Below are 25098 nucleotides of genomic sequence, written 5' to 3'. Positions count from 1 at the left end.
ATACTATAGTTATAGCTTATCTACTTTCACAAAAAGTTGTCAATTTTTAAGCCCCCTGACCAGCAATACAGCAACAGGCACTGCAACTTGTCAATCACACGAAATCTCATTAGGTGCATTTTTACCCAACGAGGTCCAGATGGAACAATGCCTAATCAGGTCACCTTTAAAAAGGCCTTAATTCAAAGTTTAGGCCACTGCAAAAAAAAGGCCACACGTATTCAGTTTTCTGTGCATTCCATAATGCCTTGAATGTCACCAGAAGCAAGGGACAGGGCCATTGGCATGCTGCAGACAGGCATGTCATGTGCCAGCATTGCCAGACACTATGGAGTAAGCTGCTCCACTGTGTGTCGACTGCAGAGAAGGTTTCAGCAGACCGGCAGGACAGATGACCATCCAAGATCAGGTTGCCCTCGAGTGACCCCACCAGAGCAGGACCAACACATCAGACTGGTTCATCTGAGAGATCGTTTCAGATCTGCCACCTGGACTGCTGTCGAAACTGCCAGCAGACTCAATGCCCGCATCAGTGACAGGACAGTGAGGCTCTATGCTGCTGGCCTTAGAGCAAGGCGACCTGTCAGAGGCCCTCTGCTCACACCTCCTAGACATCACACCCAACCGGCTTGGGCCAGGCAGAGGCTGCGATGGACTCGTCAGCAGTGGCATTAGGTCCTCTTCATGGACCCACTCATTTAATGTAATAATCAACAATAGCTGTTGGGATAGGATATACTGTGAGATAGAATACATTATTCCATTTTTGTCCTTTCTTATATCAATCCCATTGAATTCCTAAAATCTCTGCTGGTTTTCTAATGTCTGTGGATCCCTGATGGTTTCTGATTTTCAGTTTTGTGTTGTCAACACTATGCATTACTTCACGTGGACATACACATCTTTATATGCCACCTCCACAATATGCAGAGATTAAAGGTGTGCTAAGCATCTAAGGAGTTGTTGTGAGAGTACTGCAAATGTTCTAGAATTAGATTTACGTGGACATCCATTTGATGTATTTTTATGATGTATGTGAATGAGAGATACCATCAAGAAACAGATCATTATTTATGCTCATTTCCTGTGTCACCTTAATTTTAAACTGCTGTCACCTCAGTGTCTACTTAGTGAAATTGGAGGTTGTCTGCATTTATCATTTGGCCAAATTAGGCCCTTTCCAGGTAACAAACAATTAATTCAAGCATCAAACTGTTTTATGAAAGATGGGTATGGTCTTCAATAAAATTTTACATTTTTATCATTATATACTAATATTTTGTCTTATTTTATTTATTGCTTCTCAAACTTTTCTAGAAGATGTAAATGGTATGTTAACATCTGAAATACATATGAACATTTTTTTTCAAAATTAGATTAAACTCACCATTTCCCATTTAGTATTTATAGTTTACATTTGTTACCTAAAGGCTATACTCTACATTAAATGTCATCTTCCAGGTGTGTGCTCAGCCTTGAATTTTATGTAAATTATTTTGAATTCAATTTACTGCTTAAATTAAAGGGAAAGAGGTGTTATAGTTCATACCAATGAAAAAATAGTTTTAGTTAGCACATGACCGAATGAATTCTGGAGGTAAGGTGTTATAGTAGTTTATTCATGATGAAGACATGCATCAATATTTAAGCCTCAAATGAGAGCAAGGGCAATAACTAAGCAAAATTATGCTGATATGCAAACATGAGGTTTGAAGAATAATCCAAGCTCAAACGTATCACCAAACTACCAATTTTGGTTTATACTCTGAATTGTAGCAGTATCAACAATAACACTGAAGTTACAGTACCAACTTTATGACAGTTTGACAGTTTAAGATATATCTTTAAGATATATACTACAGCATATATCTTATCACTCAACTGTAATGTGCAGAAATAAGAACAGTACTATCCATATATTTGTATATTTGGTCAGGGAAATACTTACACAGAGAAATACTCTTAAGATTTCAGATAGCCACAATTTTTTTAATAACATTTGACGTGGCTTTAATAGATACAGGTACATTTTATTTGTTCTATAGTATTAATACACATTCTTGTGTCTTGATTTGTTTAATCTGAAATAAAAAAAGTAATTATAGACCCATAAATCTATTATGTGAAAGTACAGTATATGGAAACATGAATTACTATAGAACTAGCGGATCACCAATATAAAAAAATATTTTAGGAAATACTTTGAATTACAAAATCAAAGCAACAGTAATGGATACAAAAATCATATAATAATGGTTTATTTAGAATTTCAGAAGACTTTGAGAGACTTTCTAATAAAAGCTTCTCAAATGTGTTGCAAATAAATATTATTTTGTCTTTTATGTGCGTGCAACCACATGGTTCCTCCATCTGACTGTGCCAGAGTAATAAAGAAACCACATGATTCATTTGGTCAGTTTCATTCCTGACTGTACAATGCCATATCATTGGGTTTTTAGAATTGGTGAACATACATTTCCAAATGATACTTTGTACAACACCCACATATGTTGTAGCAGTGTTGTTTTTTTATTTCTCCTTTGGAGCACCACACACCATGACAGTCTTGAAGAACAATCAAGAATTGCATTTTCCCTTTCTAATTTCTAAGGTTTTTGACAGATACATTGCTCAATGTACAACTTCCTGCTTTCTGGAATAAGTCTCTGCCTGAATAGTCAAAATAAGATGTGATCAAATTAAATACACTATTCATCTAAAAATATGCAATTCCATAAAGGTGAAAACCTACTTAGCTTTGAACGAAGGACAGTTGGTCGTATTTTCCATTTTCATCAAGACCTACATAAAACATAACAATGAGATGTAGCCATAAGTAGATATGAAAAGCATTCACATTTGAAACTGCTTCTTCCTCATCCATGCTTTCACATGGCATGTATGAAGACAATCCTGGTCTGAGAAGTCTTCCTGAACCTTCTAAAGCCCCGATGCTCAAAGCTTCTCAGACCATCTTCAAGGCTCAATATATAATTTACATGTGTGTATTTTCTTCCACATTACCCATCACAGTATAGCTGCTTCATTAACATTGTCCTGAAGATTACTGCACTCAATAACTATTTATTGTCACCTTATTTTATTTTGCATATTTTTGCCGATTTGCACAGTATAGTAGATATACCTTGTGTAGATACTATATATGGTAGGATATTATTCCCAGTTTAGATGTTATTTACATAACAATTAGTGTGTCTGTTATGTGCTCCCAGAATCTGTTCTGCAAAAAGCTAAGACCCCTTTAAACCTCAAGGTCTTGTCCCACATCCAGGCTTAATTCTAAGTCAAGACCCTGGAGATTAATGTCCTTGAACTGGGGTTGTATTCCCACATCAGAGCTTGGGATCCATTAGAGATGTCAAGGATAGATGTTTTGGCACTTGAGATAAGCCAAAACGGCAGGTCAAAGTCCAGAGTCACGGTTTGGGATCCTGTTAAGACCTTGAAGCATAATTCTTGACCAGGGCTTAAGACTTCGTTGAGACTTTGAGAATATGTGTCCTCATTGAGGCCCAAGCATTTTTCAAAATTATGTATTTAAAAAACAATTATCCAGCTGAAGATTAATTAATGTTATTTTTTTTCAACCATTAATTAATATGTTGTTTTTCTTCAACCATATCAGATAAATTTTACATTTACATACATTTTACTATTAGTTTTAATATTTGTAAAATAGAGGGCTCCCCCTCCTCTTTATACTGTAACTCACCAGGTATTTAATAAGAGTACAATTTTAATAATAAGATGACATTCTCTGCATTTTACTTTGTTTTAATCTGCGCTATGCTTAACAAAACTAAACAATTCTTACAACCTGTTGAGCGATATACGTAAATAATGGTGAATTTTATGACTTCAAGTGGATAAGCAGAAATACAACAAAAAGATAAGTGTTGGAAGTCCTACTGTACATTACATAATTCTTGTAATATGGTTTTCATACTTTGTCCATATTCAGTGACTTGTAGAGACAACTTTAAATGTGCTTTAAATGTTTGTGCTCTCCGAGATTACTAATGTTGTGACACTATTAAGCCCCTCAAGTAATCTTTCTCAATGATTACTCACAATTTATTGTCATACTCTAGGCCTGTCTGCTTGTGCTGATGATTTAACTGATTAACAACTTGGATATCCTAGAGCAGATGAAGTTATTTATTTAGATTTCATTCCAATTTATTTTGTTTTTATAGTTTCGAAATCTTAGGTTCACCAAAAGAGTGATCTTGATGTAGTTAATTTAATTCACTAATACACACAGAAGCTAGATTCCAGAAAGTGTGTTTTATTTAAGCAAACTTGAAATTTAGCTTGGTAAACAATCTGTAATTTCATTTATTGCAAGACAATTTTATCTCTACGTACATTTTTAAATTGGAATACAATCCAATGTTTGTGGTCAGGTTCATTATGCTAATACAAACTAAATAGGTCACTGTAATGCTGATATCCCTTGACTGTCATTGCTTAACAATATTATTATACTACAGTATATGACATTAGACAAAACTCAGCCTGTGAGAACACTACAAAACAATTCAACTTCATTTTGAAGAATAGAGACACTATTATTCAAAAACAAGTTAAAACAGACGTTTGGTTGTTTCCTTCACCCAAATTTCTTCCTATTTCTGTCAAAGGAAGAAATGCACCAGTATTTGGAAATCCACAACCCCACATTTATAAAATCCCACAAGGGAGTTGTTATTTTTAAAATGAGCCATTTCACTAACTTTACAACCATTTTCAAAGTAATAATATTCCATGTAGGAACATAATTACAATAAAATAAGGACCTCAATATCAAACAAAATATGAAAGTATTGATCATTGCAGGTTAAGGAATTCATTATTTGGACTACAGGTCAACAATGCCTTTCAGATTATCTACTCATTATCCAATGGAAGTTTTTGTAGTATCCAGGATTTCAACTGCTCAAGTTGTGGTCTGCTGAGTTCGTGGTACAGGTCCGAATAAGCATGAAAGGAAGTCTTCATTCCTCTGGCTTTCAGCAAATTGTTAGTATCCTCACCCCACTGGTACAAGACAAGTTCATCTGCCTTTCCATGGCACTGGAACAACTCTGGAAGAGGAGTTTCACTTTGCTGTATTGCCTGTAGAGAAAGGTCAAGTATTAAAGTATTTCAAAAACAAGATCTCAAAAAGATCTAGAAAGGCAAAGGAACTGGAATCACTCTGGACAGTGTTTTTGAGGGTACTGGAATGGCTAAACAAAAATTACCCCAAAAAACTTTGATTAGAAAACAAGACCATTCAGTATATTTCACTGGGAATTTTATTAGTTTGTGAATCTAAAGGACCTCAGGGTTTGGGCAACAATCACCTGACTGGAAACGCTGTTCCATACTGTATAGCCCTAAAAATCTCTTTTTGTTTCCAGGTGTAATTTGGAGTCCCTTACAGTTTTATAAACTTTGAATCATATCTTAATTTCTATTGTTCTATAATAGATAGGTTTGTTCCTTTAACTTGTCTGTACAGTATATAACAGTTACTTAAGATTCATTATTATTTATATTGTTTAAACTTTTTCTAAGTCTATAATTCACTTTTGTGGTATGGAGACCAAAATGAAACATTTTTTCTAAATCAGGATCTACTTGTAGAGGTAAACCTTGAGCTAATCTTTCCTTGATTTGAAATCCATTCTTTACTGTGTACCCAAGCATTCTGTTTGATTTTGTTTCCTAACACTGTCCTAATGAGAACATAGAACAGTGATGGCCAGCCCTGGTCAGGCAGAGTCACAACCCGACAGTTATTATGGGATTATCTTTAACGTAAATTTCTAAACACTTGAAACACTTTTGTTTGTTTCACTTTCACTTAAGCAGGTAGTGTCCACTTTAAAAAGATTAGAGATAATTTCAAATGTAAATGCCAACATACTATTGGCCATTCCTAGCTTAAACTTTAAACTTGAATTTATACATAAAATTATATTAACTAAAATGATTGAGACTCATACTGTATGTGTTCCAAATCTTTACAAATTGATGATTTATGGGATACACACATGAGCTTTTGAATTCCCAGAATCCGTGTTGTTTCCCCTTAATTTATGTTTAGTAGAAGAATGTACATAGATGTCCATATCTCTTTAATAGATAGCTTTCTGCAGCTCAATATCATCCATTCAATATGTATGCTATCTATAGTGTATATTCACACATACTGTAGTACTTTGCACTTATTAACTTAATGCATGTCTAAACATTAATAAATCAAAACTATAAGAGCAATCCCAGGACCTGTTATAAACATGAGCATTATGAAATCTTAATAACATAATGGCAATAAGGCAATTTCACACTTTTTTAATCCATCATACATTTTTTCTTCATGCTCTCATATTATATACAATACATATAGTACATCTCATACTTTCAAAAAATAAATCTGATGTTCAATACTAAAATACTGCAGTAGTACACTAATAAAAATATTAGTAATAAAAATCATGCTAACTTTGACACTTAATATTAAACATTATGTTTTAAAAATATACCTTTTCATGTAAAAAAGTCTCTTGTGTTTTGCACACTCTTACAGTATTTAACAATGCAGTACATGCTCTCTTCATAGATACATTATTTAACACGTTTAAACCAGAAACAACCAACATACAGCATACAGATATTCAACAATTTTAATATGCTTTTTTGTCAGTCAGAACCTATAGGAGGAACTCAAATTTATTTTGAATAATTGAGAAAAAACTTTTGCCACTGTTCATTATTTTTCAACACAATACAAACAATTGTCTGTATTGAAGCAGACAGCACATAATAGGTAAGGTAAAAAAAGAACAAACAACAAATTAATTTCTGGACTGCCCATCGTAGGACTGGAGAAGAGAGAAAACAGCACCTTTATTCAAAACTATTACTGAAAACAGAACATTGCATAGGACACATATGAAAATTTTAAATGAGAAAAAGCTTTCAATCAGGCCAGAATAACACTTGATTATTAGAATGGGAATTGCCATCGCCATGCAAGCTGTGAAGAAATAAGTTTAAGGAACTATTAAACTATAAATCATTATTTACACACAACCATTAACTGTGCTGGAGCAGTAAAGGTGTTGTGAGGTGGTGAATAAAAGTAATGAATCTCAGAGGGTCCTGTATAATATATAACAGATTCAATATTTCAGCTGTTGGGAAATACAGGGCCTAGAGTAAACCAGTTCTGCTTGGGCCCGGTGAAACAATAAAATAAGAAATAAATTTAGAAGCAGGTTTTATTTCTTTCTGTGATACAAGGACAGCAAATGTTATCTGTTATCTGTGAGCCTCGCTAGAGAAAACATTTAGAACTATTGGATGAAAATCTAAAACCCACCCCTACACTTGTCATATCCTATATTAGAACTGTAGAATTAGGTTATGGTATGCTATGTTAAAACTGTATAATCACTTAGTTAGGCCTAATTAAGAATACTATGTACAATTCTGGTAACAATTGTATAGAAAAAAAAACATTGCTGCTTAGGAATCAGTCCAGAGCAAACTGATAAATTCCTGAAATTAAAGAAATGTCCTGCACTGAGAGGCTAGAAGAAGTGAACTTTTTTGTTGTTGATTAAAGAAACCTACAGTATGAATTAAAAATATTCAGATCCTCAAAGGTGCTGACAAAGCCAATCCAGTGGACATCTTCAGAATGAACGTAAACCAGGGGTCACAAATGGAAACTACAGGCAGTTCTAGACTGTCAACAGGAGAAGCAGTTTTGTAAGATTCTGCTTAAAATCACACTAAAATTTAAAATAAAAGCCAATTTTCCACAAGAATGTATGAAAATAGGGGAGCTGCATTCAAATTCTCCTGATAATCAGGCAGCTGAACTCCCAAACAAAAACAGCTACACATTTTTCTAATGTAAGATGTTTATATAGTAGGACTAAAATGTCTTTTTTTAAACTTAAGATGTCAATTTCACGTAAAATGTGAAGAGAAGTGATCTGTTGTGAAGGGTGTGGAAAATTCATGAGTCATGTGCCCTTAAACACGTCGGAACTGGCAACTTTCTTCTCTTTACCTCACTGAGCCTTTCAAATGCCATTTAGTTTAAAGTCTTGCAGGCAATATTACAAATAATCTTTCCTTATTTAGTTTTTAGCTGATTATCATCTGTAGAATGTATTTTAAATCACTCTATTTATTAAATGTTAGGACTGAACATTTTTTTTCAATATTTTATTTTGTGAAGTTACTTTAAATGCACAATGTTTTATTTAAAAAACACTCTACATTAAGATTGTTTTGCTGATTTTGTTTTGCACACAGTAGCCTTTATGGTTTTAATTTACATTGAATACAATACAAATAAGGTACAGATTAAGGCCCTTTTTTGATGTATTGAATAAGTGTGATATGGTGGGATATGAATGGCAACTGGAAGAACACTGAGATAAAATTGCTCTGCTGCCTGTGTGTCACCCAAGAAAATTCTGTTCATTCTTATGTGGAGCTTGTACAGTCTGTCAAGTTGCCTCCTGTTGGCTGTGCTATAGTGTGTTAAAGTGAGAACTAATTTGTTCTAAATTAAGAAATAGTACATATTCTTCAGGCATGTTAAACCAAAATATACAGAAATACCTGCAAATGTTGTAGTTGTAGCTCTGTATATAAGAACATTTAAAACTGATAATAGGGGGCACTATTTAAGCAAAGGGATGTGAGAGTATGGATACACAGCCATTTTGTTCAAGCAGATACCTGGCCTCATTCAAGAAACGGCTGAATCAGATTCTAGGATCTACTGGCTACAAACTACCAAACTAGAACTGTAGGAAGGGCTAAATAGCCTTCTCTCATTTCAATAATCCAGTGAGATCCTACTGAATGTGATAGAGGAACAAAATATTTATATAGTAGCATATCTGGCATGACTCCTATGTGAGCCCAAATGTCCCTCGCTATTGAATAAGGATTGATCTAGGGGGTTTCTGTAAGGGTGTAGATGAGGTTGTGTGAGCGATGTGAGAAATATACATCGAGGGAAGTCCTGGGTGTGAGACTTACATATGCAGATGAGCAGAAGTGTACAAGATTAGAATCTAACCTTCCTCCCAAACTTCCGTTATAAACTCCATTTGTAACCCTTATTATGTTTTTGTTTTCAGCCTCATTTATTTATCCTTCATTTGTTTGTTCCAATCTTATGTAGGCACTAAAAACATAAAGAATTGGGAAATAAAGCTGAAATACCCTGAAAGTGATGTTAAGTTTTTAAAAGTATATTCTTATGGATGCTCCTTAAGAACTGATTAAGCCACTGAAACTAGTAGTACACGTCGAATTTCACTTGGCTTTTAAGTCTACAGAAACAATTCCTGATATTTTGTTCATAAGCTATACATTAAAAAATGGTCATTATTATATTTTCATATTATATGGATTTTCCAAAGAAGCCAACAATATATTTAAATATAAATAAAATGCTTCATAAAACAATAATAGAATATAGGTCCCTCTTAGTATCTTAAATTCTTATCATAGCAAAACAATACAAATATTTCAAATTTAAAAATGTGGTATTTTGTTTTTGTCATATATGTTTGTATATATACATTTTAAGTCTATAATGTGGAAAAATATAGAATATAAAGGTTACTTAAGCAATGCTATTTCTACATTATCCAGTGGAATCTCTGAACCTAAAAGGTTTAGAAAGCCAACTGGAAATAAAAATAAATAAAGCCAATCTAAATAGCAAGTACATCTGCATAGTTTGTCAGTGATTAGCAATACAGCGGTGCATTATAAATCAAATCCTCAAGGGAGAAACTAAACATGGTTTCCTTCCCAAACTGATGAATCAGCACACCCGTATAATTTAGTTTTGCTTACCTTAACGGTCAATTTTGTTTGAGTAAGGGTAGTTTTTCTTAACTGTCAGTTATATGTTTTTCTAACTGAACAAAATGACTAGTTTCTTGCTCCTTACTGGAATTCTGCCAGTAGATGTGTGTAAAGACAGGCTTCAGTTGTTCTTGCACAACACAGACATACTCATATATCTGGATCTTAAATTTAATATCATTACCAGGAGGAATTTTAGATTAATATAATATATTGTGTTTGATGGGAATGCCGTTGTTTTCTGGCATTATAGCTGTTTAGGTACTGTATGCTGTTAATAATGATAGCTTATTTATGGTGTTGGTCGGTTGTAAGTGTGAAGTTCATCTTTACAAAATCAGAAAAAAATAGTATGCTTAAGACCTAAAATTCATTACTTAGAGAAATAATGTGCCAGAGATGTGATTCAGAAATTGAAACATCTGCAGATCTTCAACAAACTAAAGACTTTTAGTTGTCATATTTCAAGAATAAAATATGCAGACTCTTATATAAATGCGTTAACAATGTTTAGCACATATTATTATATATTAAACTACTGTACTAAAGGTATACTATACTAAATATACTAAATACTACATTAAAGGGCAAACTTATCAGTAAAACTGTCAGTATAATAATAAATACTTTACTTGTCAGAATCCTCAAATTATTGTATCCAATTTGGTTGTTTTTCAAACAATTATATTCTGAATGGCAATTTGAAATGATTCATACATGTAAATGTGTGTCTGTCATCTCAGAGGTGAAGCACAGCTGCTCCTCCTGAAAAGACCCAATGTGAAACAGGATGTGAACTTTACTCCTGCTGGAATTTTGCATGCTGTTTTCAATCCAGCTTCAGCCTGGAGCAGAATTTGGTGTTTGAAGTCACTCCTTAATCAGGACTAAAAATTGATAATAACAGGCAACAGCAAGCTCATTCCTTAAGTGACAAAGCTTATAATTATGCAACAACAGAAATAAAGTCTCCTTTTTGGTAAAATTATGCACTTTCATTTTTTGTATGAGAGACATACTTCCCTTACAAAGTAACATATTCAAAATTAACAAAGAAATGAATGACAGATCTAATTACAAGTCTGCATTAAAGAGCACTACAGCACTACTGTGTAATAAATGGGGACTTTTTAACTATACTGTTAAAAATAATTTGTCACAGGTGTTCAATAAGTGAGAACACATACACTAGGGCATTTAGGGAACAGCAGTATATGCGCTCTAAACTGTGGGATTTAATAATAATGCTCTATTTATACTAATTTCTAACTGATTGAACAACAACTTCAAACAAGTCAGGTTCTCTAGCTTTTGATGTAAGCTGAAAAAGATGTTCCTGCTATACTTGTATAATATTTTAATTATTTAAGACAGAATGATACTTCAGTTATTTTTAGCTAACATTTCTCTTTAGTTACATGATTCTATATTAATATTCCCTATTAAGAAGTTTAAAATGTACTACAACGTTTTTTACAACAATAACCATAGCAAGTATTCATAGAAAAGGTTAAAACATTATAGCTTTTTATAAAGTATATGAACTTAATATAGAACAAGCATATCAAAACTTCCAAAATAACCCCAGTAAGTGACTGAGTTAAAGACTTTGATGCAGAAAATGTTTATGAAGAAGTCGAAATACTGTTGTGTATTGTTCTTTATTTTTAGCTACCACTACAAGCCATGCAGTATGTACAATATATTTATATGCCTAAATTAGTATAATTCTTGACATTCATACAGTAAATGTTATGCTTCTATTTAGTGGATTTAATGACGATAAACAGATTAAATGAAGCAACTGTTTTACTAACACCTAACGCACCACAAGTGCCACCTAACAATTATCTTTGCCCAGTGAATCACATAACATAATGCGCTGCATTACAGGTGCTGTGTTTAGAAGAAATGACACACGTTCTGATGGCTGCATCTGTATAACAAGTAATATTTTCAATTTAACATATTTTATTTAAATCTCTAATGATCACTTTCGTGCTAAATACATTAATATTAAATGTGAAAGACAGTAAATATCAGCAAAACCTGCAAATGTGACATTTAATGATAGTTTACTCGGTCATTATTTGGTAGAAGAACCTTTGCCAGCAATTACTGCTATTAGTATTTCTATATACAGTTGAAGTCTACATATCTTGCTCACTGCTCTTATTTTGACTAGTCTGTGAGGGATTCGTGATAGAAAACAATTATCAAGCCTCCCCCTTACCACGCCTATGGAAATATACTGTATATCCCACAAAAAATGCTATAGCATACAGTATGTTTATCATTCAAAGACACTGTTAAAGTTCACAGAGGCATCCTTAAATCCAATTCCTGCTTGACTCTTTTTTCACTATGGAACAATGACTTTATCGAGTTGGTGTCTGGGTGGTATGATGCACATTCTATTTATTCTATTCATTCTATTTATTCACTGCACTCAAAGGGATGAATAACCATCTCTAGATCTGTGACTCTCTACCACCCCTTTTTGATTTTTTAAAATTTCTCAAGGTCACTGAATGACCCAAGGACAAGCAGAATATAACCAGAGCTTTAGATTTTTTGTCTTAATATATATACACCAAGAAAATATCCCTGAAGCAAAATGCTGACAACAAAAAAAGACACCAGACAGGGTTACTTCTTTTCTTGAGCTTCATCTCTTTTCCAGTTCATGTGTTAAGGTAGCTATATGGCCACTTTGTGACATGTTTATTGATTAAATTAAATTTTTAGATTAAGACTGGAAAAAAAGCACATGCAAAATGGATTTAAAATTACAAATTCTTGAAGAAAAAAATGCAAAGATGCTGTATTACACAGAACACTACAACAGAATGTGTACCTGTTTAATTGCGGAAAACAGAACTAATTTTTCAGAACTAATTTCAGAGACAGAGCGTCTAGATCAAGAATTAGTGGAAGACAGCAGAGAATGGAAATTCACTTTCTTTTTAACAGTGAATTTCAGGATTGTGCCTTCATAATTCTGAAGGCAGTTTACACGAAGATTTTTTAAAAGACACTTATAGTGTAAGTGTAAATAGTTGAACTGACTGATACAGTACATGGGTGTGTTAGTACAATGAATGTTGGGAAATAGATGGTATAAGGTATGTATTTACACCCTAGATCTTGTGATTATATGGAACTGTGGCTTGTTCTCCACTTGAAATGTTGTTACAAACTCTATTCATTACAAATAAATGACTCGAACATGGAACCACATTTTTAGGGTAGCAAATACTGGAAGTATAATCAACACACAACAAGGGCATTGAACACAATGCAAAAAACATTACATTTGTGAATGAAGCCCAATGTTTTCACATTTAATTGTGGTACTGGATGCAAAAAACGACATTATATATATATACATTGTATATACACTGTATATAAAAATGTGAAGTAAAAATACAGATTCAAATCTGTTTACCTTTTTGTCATCAAAATAGTCAACACAGAGATGCCTGTGAAAATCATTTGTAACTACATATGTAGCTGTATACAGCTACTAATAATGCATATACTGTACATGTATATGCAGAAATATACATATAAACTTTAACAGATACTGATTCCATTGTTAAAACAATGTCACTTGTCCAATACTTTATTCTATGACCTAAACAAGAAATAGATGGATAAATTTATTTCCATTCATACAATTCAGCTTCAAATCTTAATAATATATCCTCTTCTGCAAAAAGGAAGGAAGCAAATACATCACACTCACACTCACACTTGTATTGTTAAACTGTATTTTTTTACCAAGAATAAGAGTGTCACATATGTTACTATTTTGCAAGTTCTGTACATTCAAGTAACAATGAGGAATTGCAGTTTATATTGCATTTTATGATTTGCACAATGCATGCCATTTTACAGATTTGTTCCTAATTTTGTTTATGCTTGTTTTTCTTTAAGGGCATTTTTATGTAGTACAACTGAAGCAAACGTGGAGCAGAACCTTGTATAGTCCACATCATTGTGACTGATTAGAGTTCCATATACAGAAGATCTATGGCACAAGTAAAGGCAGTCAAAACCTTGGAGGTTATCTTAATTACTTTCCATATTAATGCCCTGTAACTCATTTAATTTAATGGTTTCAATTACCTGGTAAACAACAGAGTCCTTGTTGAGGAAGCTGGACAAAGCAAATACCCCTGCTACATCAGTGTGGAATCGGCAAGCTAAATGCAAAGCCATGGCTCCTCCCATTGAAAAACCTCCTTAAAGCACAAAGAGAACAAATGTTAAAAAAGTCTTTCACAGAAAAGTGCCTATTAATAGCAATATTTTCTATTTATGTAGCTCCCCTCCAGAGTTTGCCAATTAACTTTAAAGTATGCATGGTATCAGGTTAGCTTTTACATTCCTTTGATTCTAATTTTAACACTGCAAATTTCACAGGTAATATTTGAATAAATACAAATACTAGCATGTTGTCATATTTCACAATTGGCATCAGAGTTTTCTCAACATGAACTTAATCTATTTTACTCCAAAAATAATGCTGCTGGGCATGTTAACAGTAAATTTACACACGTCTGCTTGTGGAACTGGCTCGATCAAATTTCTTTATGATAAAACTAATTAATGATAAAGAATTATTTTTCAGTTCATCCTTTTAATTTAAACATTTTAACAACAATTGGGTAAACTGTAAATTCAATTACTTACAGAATATTTTTCCCAAAATATTGTTTAGATATAGTCTACAATAATGCATTAATTTTCCAAAATTAGTCAACGGAATAAATAGGTGGACACTGGTCAGCACCTCTCCTCCAATCAGCACTGAACAAGGACGAATGATTCTAAGGTGGACAAGGTGAAGTTTGCCTACACTCTCACTTTCTCCCCTGTGTGCATTTGTGGGATTCATACTGTATCTGTGAGAAACAAACACAAAATTTTACTCTTTAGTAGTCTCTGTGGTCTCAGTGGTCTCTAAAGTTTCCCTGTTTCCCTGGGCTATAACAGGAGGTAACACATGGAAGACAAGCATGCATTATCTTGGTTAAGGAATCCACAAAAAGTGGAATCTATCACTTTCCACTGTAGCGTCCAAAATTAGAAAATTTAAGGAAAATGACTGTAGCACCAGGAAGAGGAGACAAGAGTACCTTGCCAACAGGGGCTGAGAGACAAGTGGTTTGAAAAACATCTTAAATCCAAAGGCAAAAGTTGGAGATCACTAACAAAAACTAGAATCTTCAAGAAAATGTGTGTCACAAACTACCATTTGAAGTTGCTTGCATGAATGTGACATCCATTGCCAGGTTCCATCTTTTCTGAGGAAGAACCACAAAAAGAGGTATCTTGAATTTACACAAATACTGCTTAATTACACCTGAAACCATGTCTTACGCTGAGATAAAAGACAAATTAAGCTTTTTGGAAATGCTCAACAGCACTTTTTTTGGCATAAAATAGTTCATGTTGAAAAAACACTTTTGTGAAATATGGCAATGTTCTATTGTGCATTGAGGCTTGTTTTGTATTATAAATCCTATACCCCTTCTTAAATTAGAAGCCATAATGAACTCAAAGATACACCACAATATTTTGACCAAACACTAAACTCTTAGTTCTAGCTTCTAAGAAGCTCAAACATGACCAGAAATAAACATTCCAAAGGACAGTGGTCCAAAGGATACATCTAAATTGGCAAAGAAATAGTTAAAAAAATACAAAATTAATGTTCCTGATTGTCCATCTCAATCCAACTACCTGTCCTGAATGCAATTGAATATTTGTGCTTCAAGCTCAAGACCAAAGGATCACTACACACAACAGACATCTTGTTAGTATAACATGCCAGAGGAGTATTTACAAAAAACTAACAATAAGGTCATGAATATAAAGAATGCGACCCTCATTTTCTGGACTTAAATATGACTTTGCCCCATGCAATGCTATTAAGAAAACAGTATGACATTTTTTATTTTTAGCATGAAATATTGTCCAGTCCGTAAATATTTCTGGTATACAATGTTTTTATTCCTATTTCACTGGGATTATGAATAACTCTGGAGGGCAAAGTATATTTGCATTACCGCAATCATCAAAGGAACTATGGAATGTTCAAGAATGTTTGATGTGTAAAACTTCAAAACCTCAAGACCAACTTTACTCTAAAAAGACAGGTTAAAAATAGCTAGTAAAATAATTCAAGTACAATTGCTCTGCTATCATTTCTGCCATCTTCTTAGAAATGTGTCTACAAATGATTTCCCAGATGTGGTATGAGTAACATTTGAAAAATGGAAGAGTATGCGAGCTCACTTTATTCTGTCTGCCTGAAAATCGATGGCTTTTTCCACAACGAAGGGATAAAATTACTTCACATAAACCACCTACACAGTGCACCATAAAACTCATTAGTAGATTTTTGTCATGATTAAACATAAAGATTCTACCCCCCTGCCCTCTTTTCCTTGTAGTTACATGCTGGCACATTAACCATCCATTACTCACATGAGCTGTCTTTGATACTATAGTCACCTGGAGTGCAAGGGAATATTAGGTAATAGGACTTTCATGTGGTTCACCACTTCTTAAGAGAAAAAAAACAATAACACAAAAGCTTGGATTCTAAGCATTTCATTTTCCAAGGAAAAATCTGCAACTTGTCAGTCAGCCCCAGAGTGGTCTCTAGGTGAATACTGTATAATATCTGTAATGCACACAGTGACTTCAATGAGTATTTATAGTTAATGACAAAATGTTATGATTTAAGAAGATAATATTTCAATACTGTCTAGCAGGAACATGTGTTTTATGTATCAGTTAGTTGGAGGAGAGCTCAGCGGGACTTTTTGTTGTGTTTTTAGTCCCCAGCTAATCCAATCTTAGGAAATACCTTAAACTGATTTTTTTCGTGACAATGCAAATTAACCCTTTCCTTGATGGTTCTCCAGTTTTGTCCTGTTACTATTGTCTGATATCCCACTCTTTATAAAAACAAAGCATAGCCTACTATTAGTAAAAACGATACATGTTATTATAATTGGCTTCTTTTTTTTCATTTATCACTAGCTGTCCAGTTAAATTTTAGTGTTGATGTTTTGTCTAATGTATTAGTAATCACAATAACATAAGCATAAACACCTTCTGGAAGGATTACAAATTAAGATAAATTACATAGAGGATCGTGCAAATTTCTACTGCTAAGTTAATTTACAGCGATACATGGTTGACACATACTGTATATCCTAGTTACTATTTTCCATTTTTCAGACACAATACGATGTCTTACAGTAGGATGTCAAACATTAAACATAGAATAACAAAGAATATAAACAGCTAGATATAAAATTAAGTTGAAATAAGAACTGTAAGTAGCTGTATCCCTTTAAAGCTGGAAGAGATCTCCAAACAACAAATCCTTAAACATCTAACATTAATAACAACAATCAACAATCCAAGAGGTGATTAAGTCATGTTTTTTAAAATGCTTGTTATTTCCCACAGAAATTAAATTACATAAATTATATCATATTTACCTAATAAAATCCTGTTTTTTGGAATACCAGCTTTGACCTCTTCTTCGATAAGGGTGCTAAGTGTGTTGCACATGGAGTCAATGGATTCAAGGTGTTCTGGACAATTCCAGGAAATTTTGTATCTGTCAAACCACACATTAGAGAGAGACCCTCTCATAGGTGTATAAGGCCTGGAACAGACAGAAGTAATATTTAGTATGTAACAGTACTTAGAGGGATATTTGTAGTACAAACAGTGTACACTACCATTGATCACCTAATACAGATTTTGGCTAGCAAGGTGGAGCAACCAAAGCAACAGTCTTCATAAAGTGAAAGATGGAGTTTATGTATCTGCTGATTTAAAGGTTTTTAAATTAACATTTTTTTAAATTAATATCAATGAATATCTGGTTCGAAATTAAATTGAGAAGACATACAGAAGATGCACATTTTAGATTATATACTGCAACAAGAACTAAAGCATAAAAAGACTGTTTCACGGGTGCCTAGATACAAATACAAACATGAGTACTAATTGCTGTACAGTATATGACTTGTTGCTCAAGTATGGATACTCAAAGGACAAAGCTTTACAGTCCCAAGGTGGTTGAGGGTCTAAAAAAACTTTTGAATTTACTACTTCATTCCATCTCTACTTCACATTTCCGAATGTTTCTGTAGGAAATTCATTTAGACACCTACTATACACACATAAATTATGTATTTTGAATAAATCTTGTTGCTGACGTGTTGCATTGTAATGATTTTCACTGCCCATATGACAATAGAGGTGGTGGTTTTGTAATTGATTTTGTTTTGTGTAGAAATCATGGAGCCATGGTAGCTCAGAAGGCCAGGAAGTCTAGCTCCTGACTGGAAGGTCCCGGGTTCAATCCCAGGTATGGGCAAGTGATGCAGCTTGTTCTAATTCCTTCCAGATGGTTCCCAAGTCCACTCAGCCTGCTTTCCAAATGAGTACCGGGGGTTAATCCTTCTGGGGGTAATAGGCTGGCCGGAACGTGATGCTGACCACATCACCTCCACCTCCGGTGTCGGATGATTGAGAAAAATGGTGGCCCTTGCCCCCCATTCCCCCATGGGCCTTTATGGCCTGAAAAGGGACCTGCCTACCTACATGGAAATCATGAATTCAGGAAATGTAATACATACCTTTCTAAGTACTTTATATTGTACTTATTTTATTGTTGTGAAAATTAACATTAAAATAAATAATATTCAGGAACTGTCCTTCGGATGAGATGTTAAACCGAGGTCCTGACTCTCAGTGATCATTAAAGATCCCCGGGCATTTCTCAATAAGAGTAGGGAGTTATCCCGGTGTCTGGGCCAAATTTCCCCCCTCGGCCTTTACCATGGTCGCCAAATTGTCCCCATGTATGATTGGCTTGCACTTGCCCTGCAATGGACTGGTGCCCCATCCAGGGTGTACCCTGCCTTGCGCTCGTTGCTTGCCGGGTAGGCTCCAGCTTCCCGCGACACCGTATGGTATGGAGCAGTTTGGTAAATTACATGACATGACATAAACAATATAAATGAAAGTTCCGTATAAAGCATTAGAAAAAGCACAAGTTAAGGAAATCCTGATAGGGAAAAGAGTATAATAAGGGGCATAATAACTGTTATAGATTCTAAAAGTCATGTCTGACATTTTTATTGTTTCCACATATCAAAGAAAGTGGAAAAAGCCAACCCAGTGGATTTCTCAGACTCAGAAGTGAAACACGAACCAAAGAATACAAGTGGAAAATATGTGGAAGCACATTTAGCACTTCTTCACACAAAGAGTTATGTAAGGATGAAGACTCTGATATGGTTTCCTCACAGTGACAGAAACCGATCTGGTTAGCTGATCTCACTCTAGCTAGCACTGCATTAAAATCCTCTGCATTCCCCCTGCTGATATCACCAGAGACATATCTTGATATTATTTATGTGGCGCTTTTGACAGGTAGGATCCATACTGTATACAGAAGATAGAGGGGTGCTGCTGCTGGTGTATTCAAGTAATCATTGCTTGAATGATGGTTAAATGGTTAAATGGCACCATTTAAACTGCCTAGCTGTATTTTAGGAGTCCTGAGGTAAAAATAAAAGTTGATGGGAGTACCACCAAGGGTGTGGGTGTTCTGTGCAGATTGGGAAAATATTCTATTCTTACTGTACTTTGCGGGAAAAAATAAAAAAGCATTTACCAATGAGTTTCCTTAATTTTCTTATCTAGTGTTTCATCTTCTTAATTTACTGTATATAAAAATGTATATATATTCTACAGTATATTGGCACAGTATATGAATAAAATGATGATACCAGTCATCAACTACTGTCCCTTTGTTGCGTTAATGTTAAAATTGGACTAAATTTTGTCATCCTGCACGAATAAATTCATATACTTAACGATATAATAATAGGAAGATGACTAATTTAATTTTGTTTCCTTTTATTCCATTTTTTTCCTTTCACAGAACATTCAGCTATACAGTACCGCTGGGGGCCTTTGCAATTGTATTCTTGAAATATTTTCTCATCTTCAGAAACCATTAACATATGGAAATGGATAGCAGAGATTTAATTTTGATTATCTTATCACAACTGTCAGATCTGAAGGTAGAATTATGGTCTCATTATATGATGTCTGCAGCATTTTACAAAGTATGTTTAGCATATCTATTTAACTCTATGTCTTTAGAAGTTTTTTCATAAACAAGTGTTCAGTGTTATATACTGCATTAGCAGGGGTGAAGATATGAAAGAAACCAGATGATCTTCTCAGCTACATTTGACACTATATCCTCTTTAAAATCCTTTTGTTTATATGTGGGAAGGTTTAGTGATAGTGTTATGAAACATTCTAAGTGTTCTACAAACCAAGCGGAAATAAACTTGGAACACAACTAGAAATGTCAGTATCACACAACTCGTTTACCTTATAAAAGGGCTGTTCAGGATTTAAGAACATTGTGATAATACCTTAGAAATGTTCAAAAGTTCTTTCATGTACACAAAGTATACAGAGTTTTACTGCATTTTTTCCACAATACCTTGTCTGCCGGACTATAGCACCTCTCAAAATGAACCAGATTTATTTTGTGCAAGAGCATAATATTTCAGAATATTATCAGATGGTTGATTGTCAGCAGCTGTACAGCACAATAAACTCTGGTTTTATATTACTCATGGCAGTTCGTTCATAAATGTGCATACAATGATCCTGGAAACCACACCTGAGCAAGGATGTTTTGCAGGATATTTTCCATTTAAAATATTTGTGTACACAGTACATTAAAAGTGATTGAAAATATGCTACATTTCAACCAAAATAATCATTTCATAAATTCGAAAAGAGTAGTGCAATGTGTTTTGAGCTGTTCCATGAGATACCAAGTATATGCTTTCATCAATTAAACCACGAATCATGAAATTAGCTTATTGTTTAATACTAAGTCACAGTACATACCCAGGTAGTTGAAATCAGCTGCTACTTCTCATTGCTCTCCACGTCTTATTATTATGTTTCATGCCAGACATATACTATACCATATAATGCAAGTTAGGATCAATCTAATTACAGCTATATACTGCCCCTTACAGAGATGTATGTATAATGTGTTAAGAAATGGGTATGACGTATATAAAGAAATAGGACAAAACTAAGATCTCTTATAATGGGTACACCTCCACACAGGATTAGAAGCTCAATAATTATATCATGTTCTCCAGATTACCCAAAGGTCTATCCTCTGCTCTAACATGTAAGCATACACCCACATACACCTTCTGTTAGCAATTTAAAATAATCCCTTTTCTCATATGGATATGACATTCAAAATCCCCATAGAACTAAATCAACAAAAAGCACATCTGTTAAAGTAATTTCAAATATACCAGTCACTTTGTTACCTGGTATTGTTCAAATGAGAAACTTTAAATAAAAAAAGTAGTTTTTTTTCTTCTTCATGTTTATTGCTGGAGTTATAATATCTTGATAAATTCTTAAAGTTAAAGTGTAACATCTTCACTGATGAAAGCCGACCTTTGTATCTCATTGCTTTCAATATCTTATTATTATGTTTCCACAGTATCACAGATTGTTGTGAAAAACACAGTAAAATACTTTGGACACTCAGTGTCAGTGGCACTTTACTTTAGTGTTTAATTTAATGTTGTGTTAAAATTACATATTTTTTCTTTTTCACTGATGTCCCAAAAGCCTTTCAGAACTTCCCTCAATTTGGACTCCAAGTAATACAGTCACTTACCTTGCAGGTGCTGTAGGGTAAATTATTCTTATGTGTGGAAAAGCAAGGTCTTGTTTCAAAAGCTCACGGACCCATGCTCGAAGGCCCTCGCCAGTGTCACCTAAATGTGGAGAAAACTGTAAGTCACAACACCATAACAGGATTGCATCCGTTAGTAGAGCATCCCTACAAGTGTTGTAAACACTAAAACATAGATACACTTTTAGCAGCGAAATAAATTTTGGACACCCACTATTCACCACACCCTACCGCAGATTCAATTGAATTCCATCACACATGAATTCCAATTTATATACTATCAGAGAGTTCTCTGTTCTTAAAATGGATACATCACAATTTATCACTTGACTTAATTAAAAATAATATAGCCAACAAAGCCTTTATACCTACAGTACCTACCCCAAATAACTACTATTATGTAGCTACACAGTTCTTAAATATGTTCATAAACCACTGACACTGAGGTTTTAAACAAAGGCTATTTGTATGAGGCTAATTATTAGAGCAAAATAAGCATTGTGTGATGAGACAATGTTGAAAGAAAAGGTATTACAGCAGCTAGGGCACATGGATTCTACTGTGAGAATCTTTTTTAATTGAATTAGGAAATGTAAAAATGTGGCACAATTTATGTATTTATTATGTATTTACATAAATAATCAAAAAAAGGACAGAGTAACTATAAATGTCCATTTCAATTTACTCTAAAGCATAGACACTTTTGATGATGTACAGTACATGACTTTATACAGTTGAGAACTGCTAATGTTGTGTCCATTAATAAAACACTGTAGTGTTTTTTGATACATTATGCATGCACATTCACAAGTGCACACATTTTATATATACATACTGTATATGTATATGCAGCCTACTGTATTTACTAATATTATTAGTTTAAATATTATAAAAGGCCAAATTAACAATTTCCTTCATTATCCTGTTGCACTTCATAAGATAAAACTATTAATAATAATGTGTTCAGAACATCCACAACTATTAACTCACTGACCAAACAATACTAACTAGCAAAACAGACATTCTCATTAGTGGTTTTTCAAACGTTTTGTTCCCAAATATATTTTGCAAAGTGTTATACACTGTGTGGTGTATATTGTGGTGTATTATCTAAAGGAGACCTTTTGAGCTTGAAAGTTTTTTTTCTGTGCAAACATTGTTTGGGAAAATATCTAAAATTTTGTAAAAAAAAATGAACAGAAATTGAGTAAAATGTTACAGAATTAATAATAGTTAACCCGTTGGCCAAATATATTTTGTAGGGTAGGGATGAGAATGCATGACCTTCAGTTTTCAGCATAACTACATTATATTTGCACCATCAACTAGCTATCAGCTCGTTTAGAGCCGTGTTGCTTTTGTATTCCCTATCCATACTTTGTTACTGTTGCAAAAGTACAGTATAATTAAGTAGGGCTACTGTAATTACGATAGCCATATAAATTTATATAAATATAAATATATATAAATATATAAATGTTAATGAAAAACCCATATACTGTAAATACTGCATACAGAAAACAAAAAAGAACAAACTTAATCTTATCTTTTCTAATCACAAAAATATTTTTTCCAAAATATAAAGGGGGCAACAATTAATATGAAGAAAAACGATTGATTTCATAAACAAAATGTGCAAATCAGGGGGCATCTATTTTTGCAGAAATTGAGAAACGTGTCTTACTGCAAATGAAACCACTTATGAATTCGTTAGTAAATTAGTCCCAAATTTAAATACTTAGGTTTTCATCCACCGATCGATATATTTATTCCTATCAATAGGCAGGGCTCTGTGTTTGTGTACTGTAGGAACTGTGAAATGCGTTACCTTCAACAATTCTGTTTAATCGTTAAAAGAAGCCAATTAACTTTAAAGTGCTCATTCTATCAATGGCGTACAGCAAAAAGAAATGTTCTTTGAACAGCGCCCTTTTCCCAGGTTTTCGAATTAAATATTCCACTCGTTGATTAACATTCAAGGCGTATTTCTTTGGTGAATTCTGTTTTTAGACGATTATCCTAAAAGCAAACTCTAGCATACTCACGACTCGTGGCACGAGGCACCACTACTACAGTATAGAGATCTTTAAACGACTAGTTGCTAATGTGCTCACACTATCACGTTGGCACGTTTACCCCCTAAACAATAATACCATTTTAAAAAGTGAAAGCAACCTGAGCCGTGTAAGAAGAAAACGGACGACGTATGTTTTCCAGTTTCTGATACTATGCATCTGCCCAACTTCTGAACTGCAGCCATCACCAATCACTCTGTGACCCGGAAAATGCTGAGTTTGTCACACGGAAGGAACTAATACGTATGAGTCTATGGAGCTGCAGGATACAGGAAAGTATCGAGATACTGAACGCTTATAATTGTTGCAAAAGGGAAAGAAACGGGTATTACATTGTTGACACCGACAATAACGTACAAGTAGAGTGATTAGCACACTATACAGTACAAAGATAGATTGATATGTAGAGATTAATTAGATAAAATGACCGGAGTAGAAGAATAATTTAAAATTAAAATTGTGGCAGAACCGAATGAGATATTATATACGTTTTCATCTCCTAATTTTTAAGAGAAAAGGATAGTAGTCCAGCAACCAGAAATATACCAACAGCAGATTCCACCCCATTCAAATTACGTTTTTTAAAAAAATCCTATAAGGATAATTGAATTTACAATAAACAGCGCCAGTCTGGATTGCGATGTAAATATTATAGGAGTAAAAGTGATATCGAAAATCTGGTATTTTCAAAATTTCAAAACTATATGGGAGGAAACTACCTGCAAAAGTGAAGTCGAAAGATGTTGACTTTTACAATCTTGAGGTGTCGTTACACATGGAAATAACAAAAGGCTTTAATCCTTTAGCAACTAGAGATCAATCACATACTGTACTTATGCCAAAAGACATAAAAAATACCACATTCTTAATCATGTTCTTAAACCTGTTGGAAGTTTGGACATTTCCTACTTTAATGTGTGTCAGAACCATAATCTATTATAATCCATAATCTATATCAACAAAACATCAATCTTATACAATAGACAATATTTGGATTTTTTTCATTTCGAATTACAGAATTCCTATTTAAAAGATTTAAAAGACAGGTTTAATGAATATATCATTTATGAGGTTTAGATTATCATCTCCTTAAGTGTACTGTAAATGGTATACAGTCTTATTAGAATCTAGTGTAATACCAGATGTTTCTAGCACATGGCACCTTAAGGAGAAGGTATTGTTTCTAATGGCACAAAAGAATGTTGTTTAAGATTATGAATTAAAGCAATCAACAGTAGGAAACAACTGTTTATATGTTTCAAGAAAATATTTCAAAGACAGCAAATGCTATTGGTTCCAATG

At 33.7% G+C, this 25098-nt stretch overlaps 1 protein-coding gene across 1 annotated transcript; it reads right to left on the bottom strand.

The window, feature by feature from the left end:
- Positions 1-1601: 1601 nt before the first annotated feature.
- On the bottom strand, positions 1602-23996 carry lyplal1 (lysophospholipase like 1). The gene is made up of 5 exons (XM_088938694.1): positions 23897-23996; positions 21704-21803; positions 17445-17614; positions 14050-14165; positions 1602-5139 (listed from the first exon to the last, which is right to left on the bottom strand). The coding sequence occupies exons 1-5, from the start codon at positions 23979-23981 to the stop codon at positions 4912-4914; spliced, it is 699 nt and encodes a 232-aa protein (XP_088794820.1). The 5' UTR covers positions 23982-23996; the 3' UTR covers positions 1602-4911.
- Positions 23997-25098: the final 1102 nt, after the last annotated feature.

Source organism: Atractosteus spatula, chromosome 2 (assembly GCF_055471065.1).
Source record: "Atractosteus spatula isolate fAtrSpa1 chromosome 2, fAtrSpa1.hap1, whole genome shotgun sequence".
Taxonomy (NCBI): domain Eukaryota; kingdom Metazoa; phylum Chordata; class Actinopteri; order Semionotiformes; family Lepisosteidae; genus Atractosteus; species Atractosteus spatula.
This window is presented reverse-complemented; position numbering and strand designations above follow the sequence as displayed.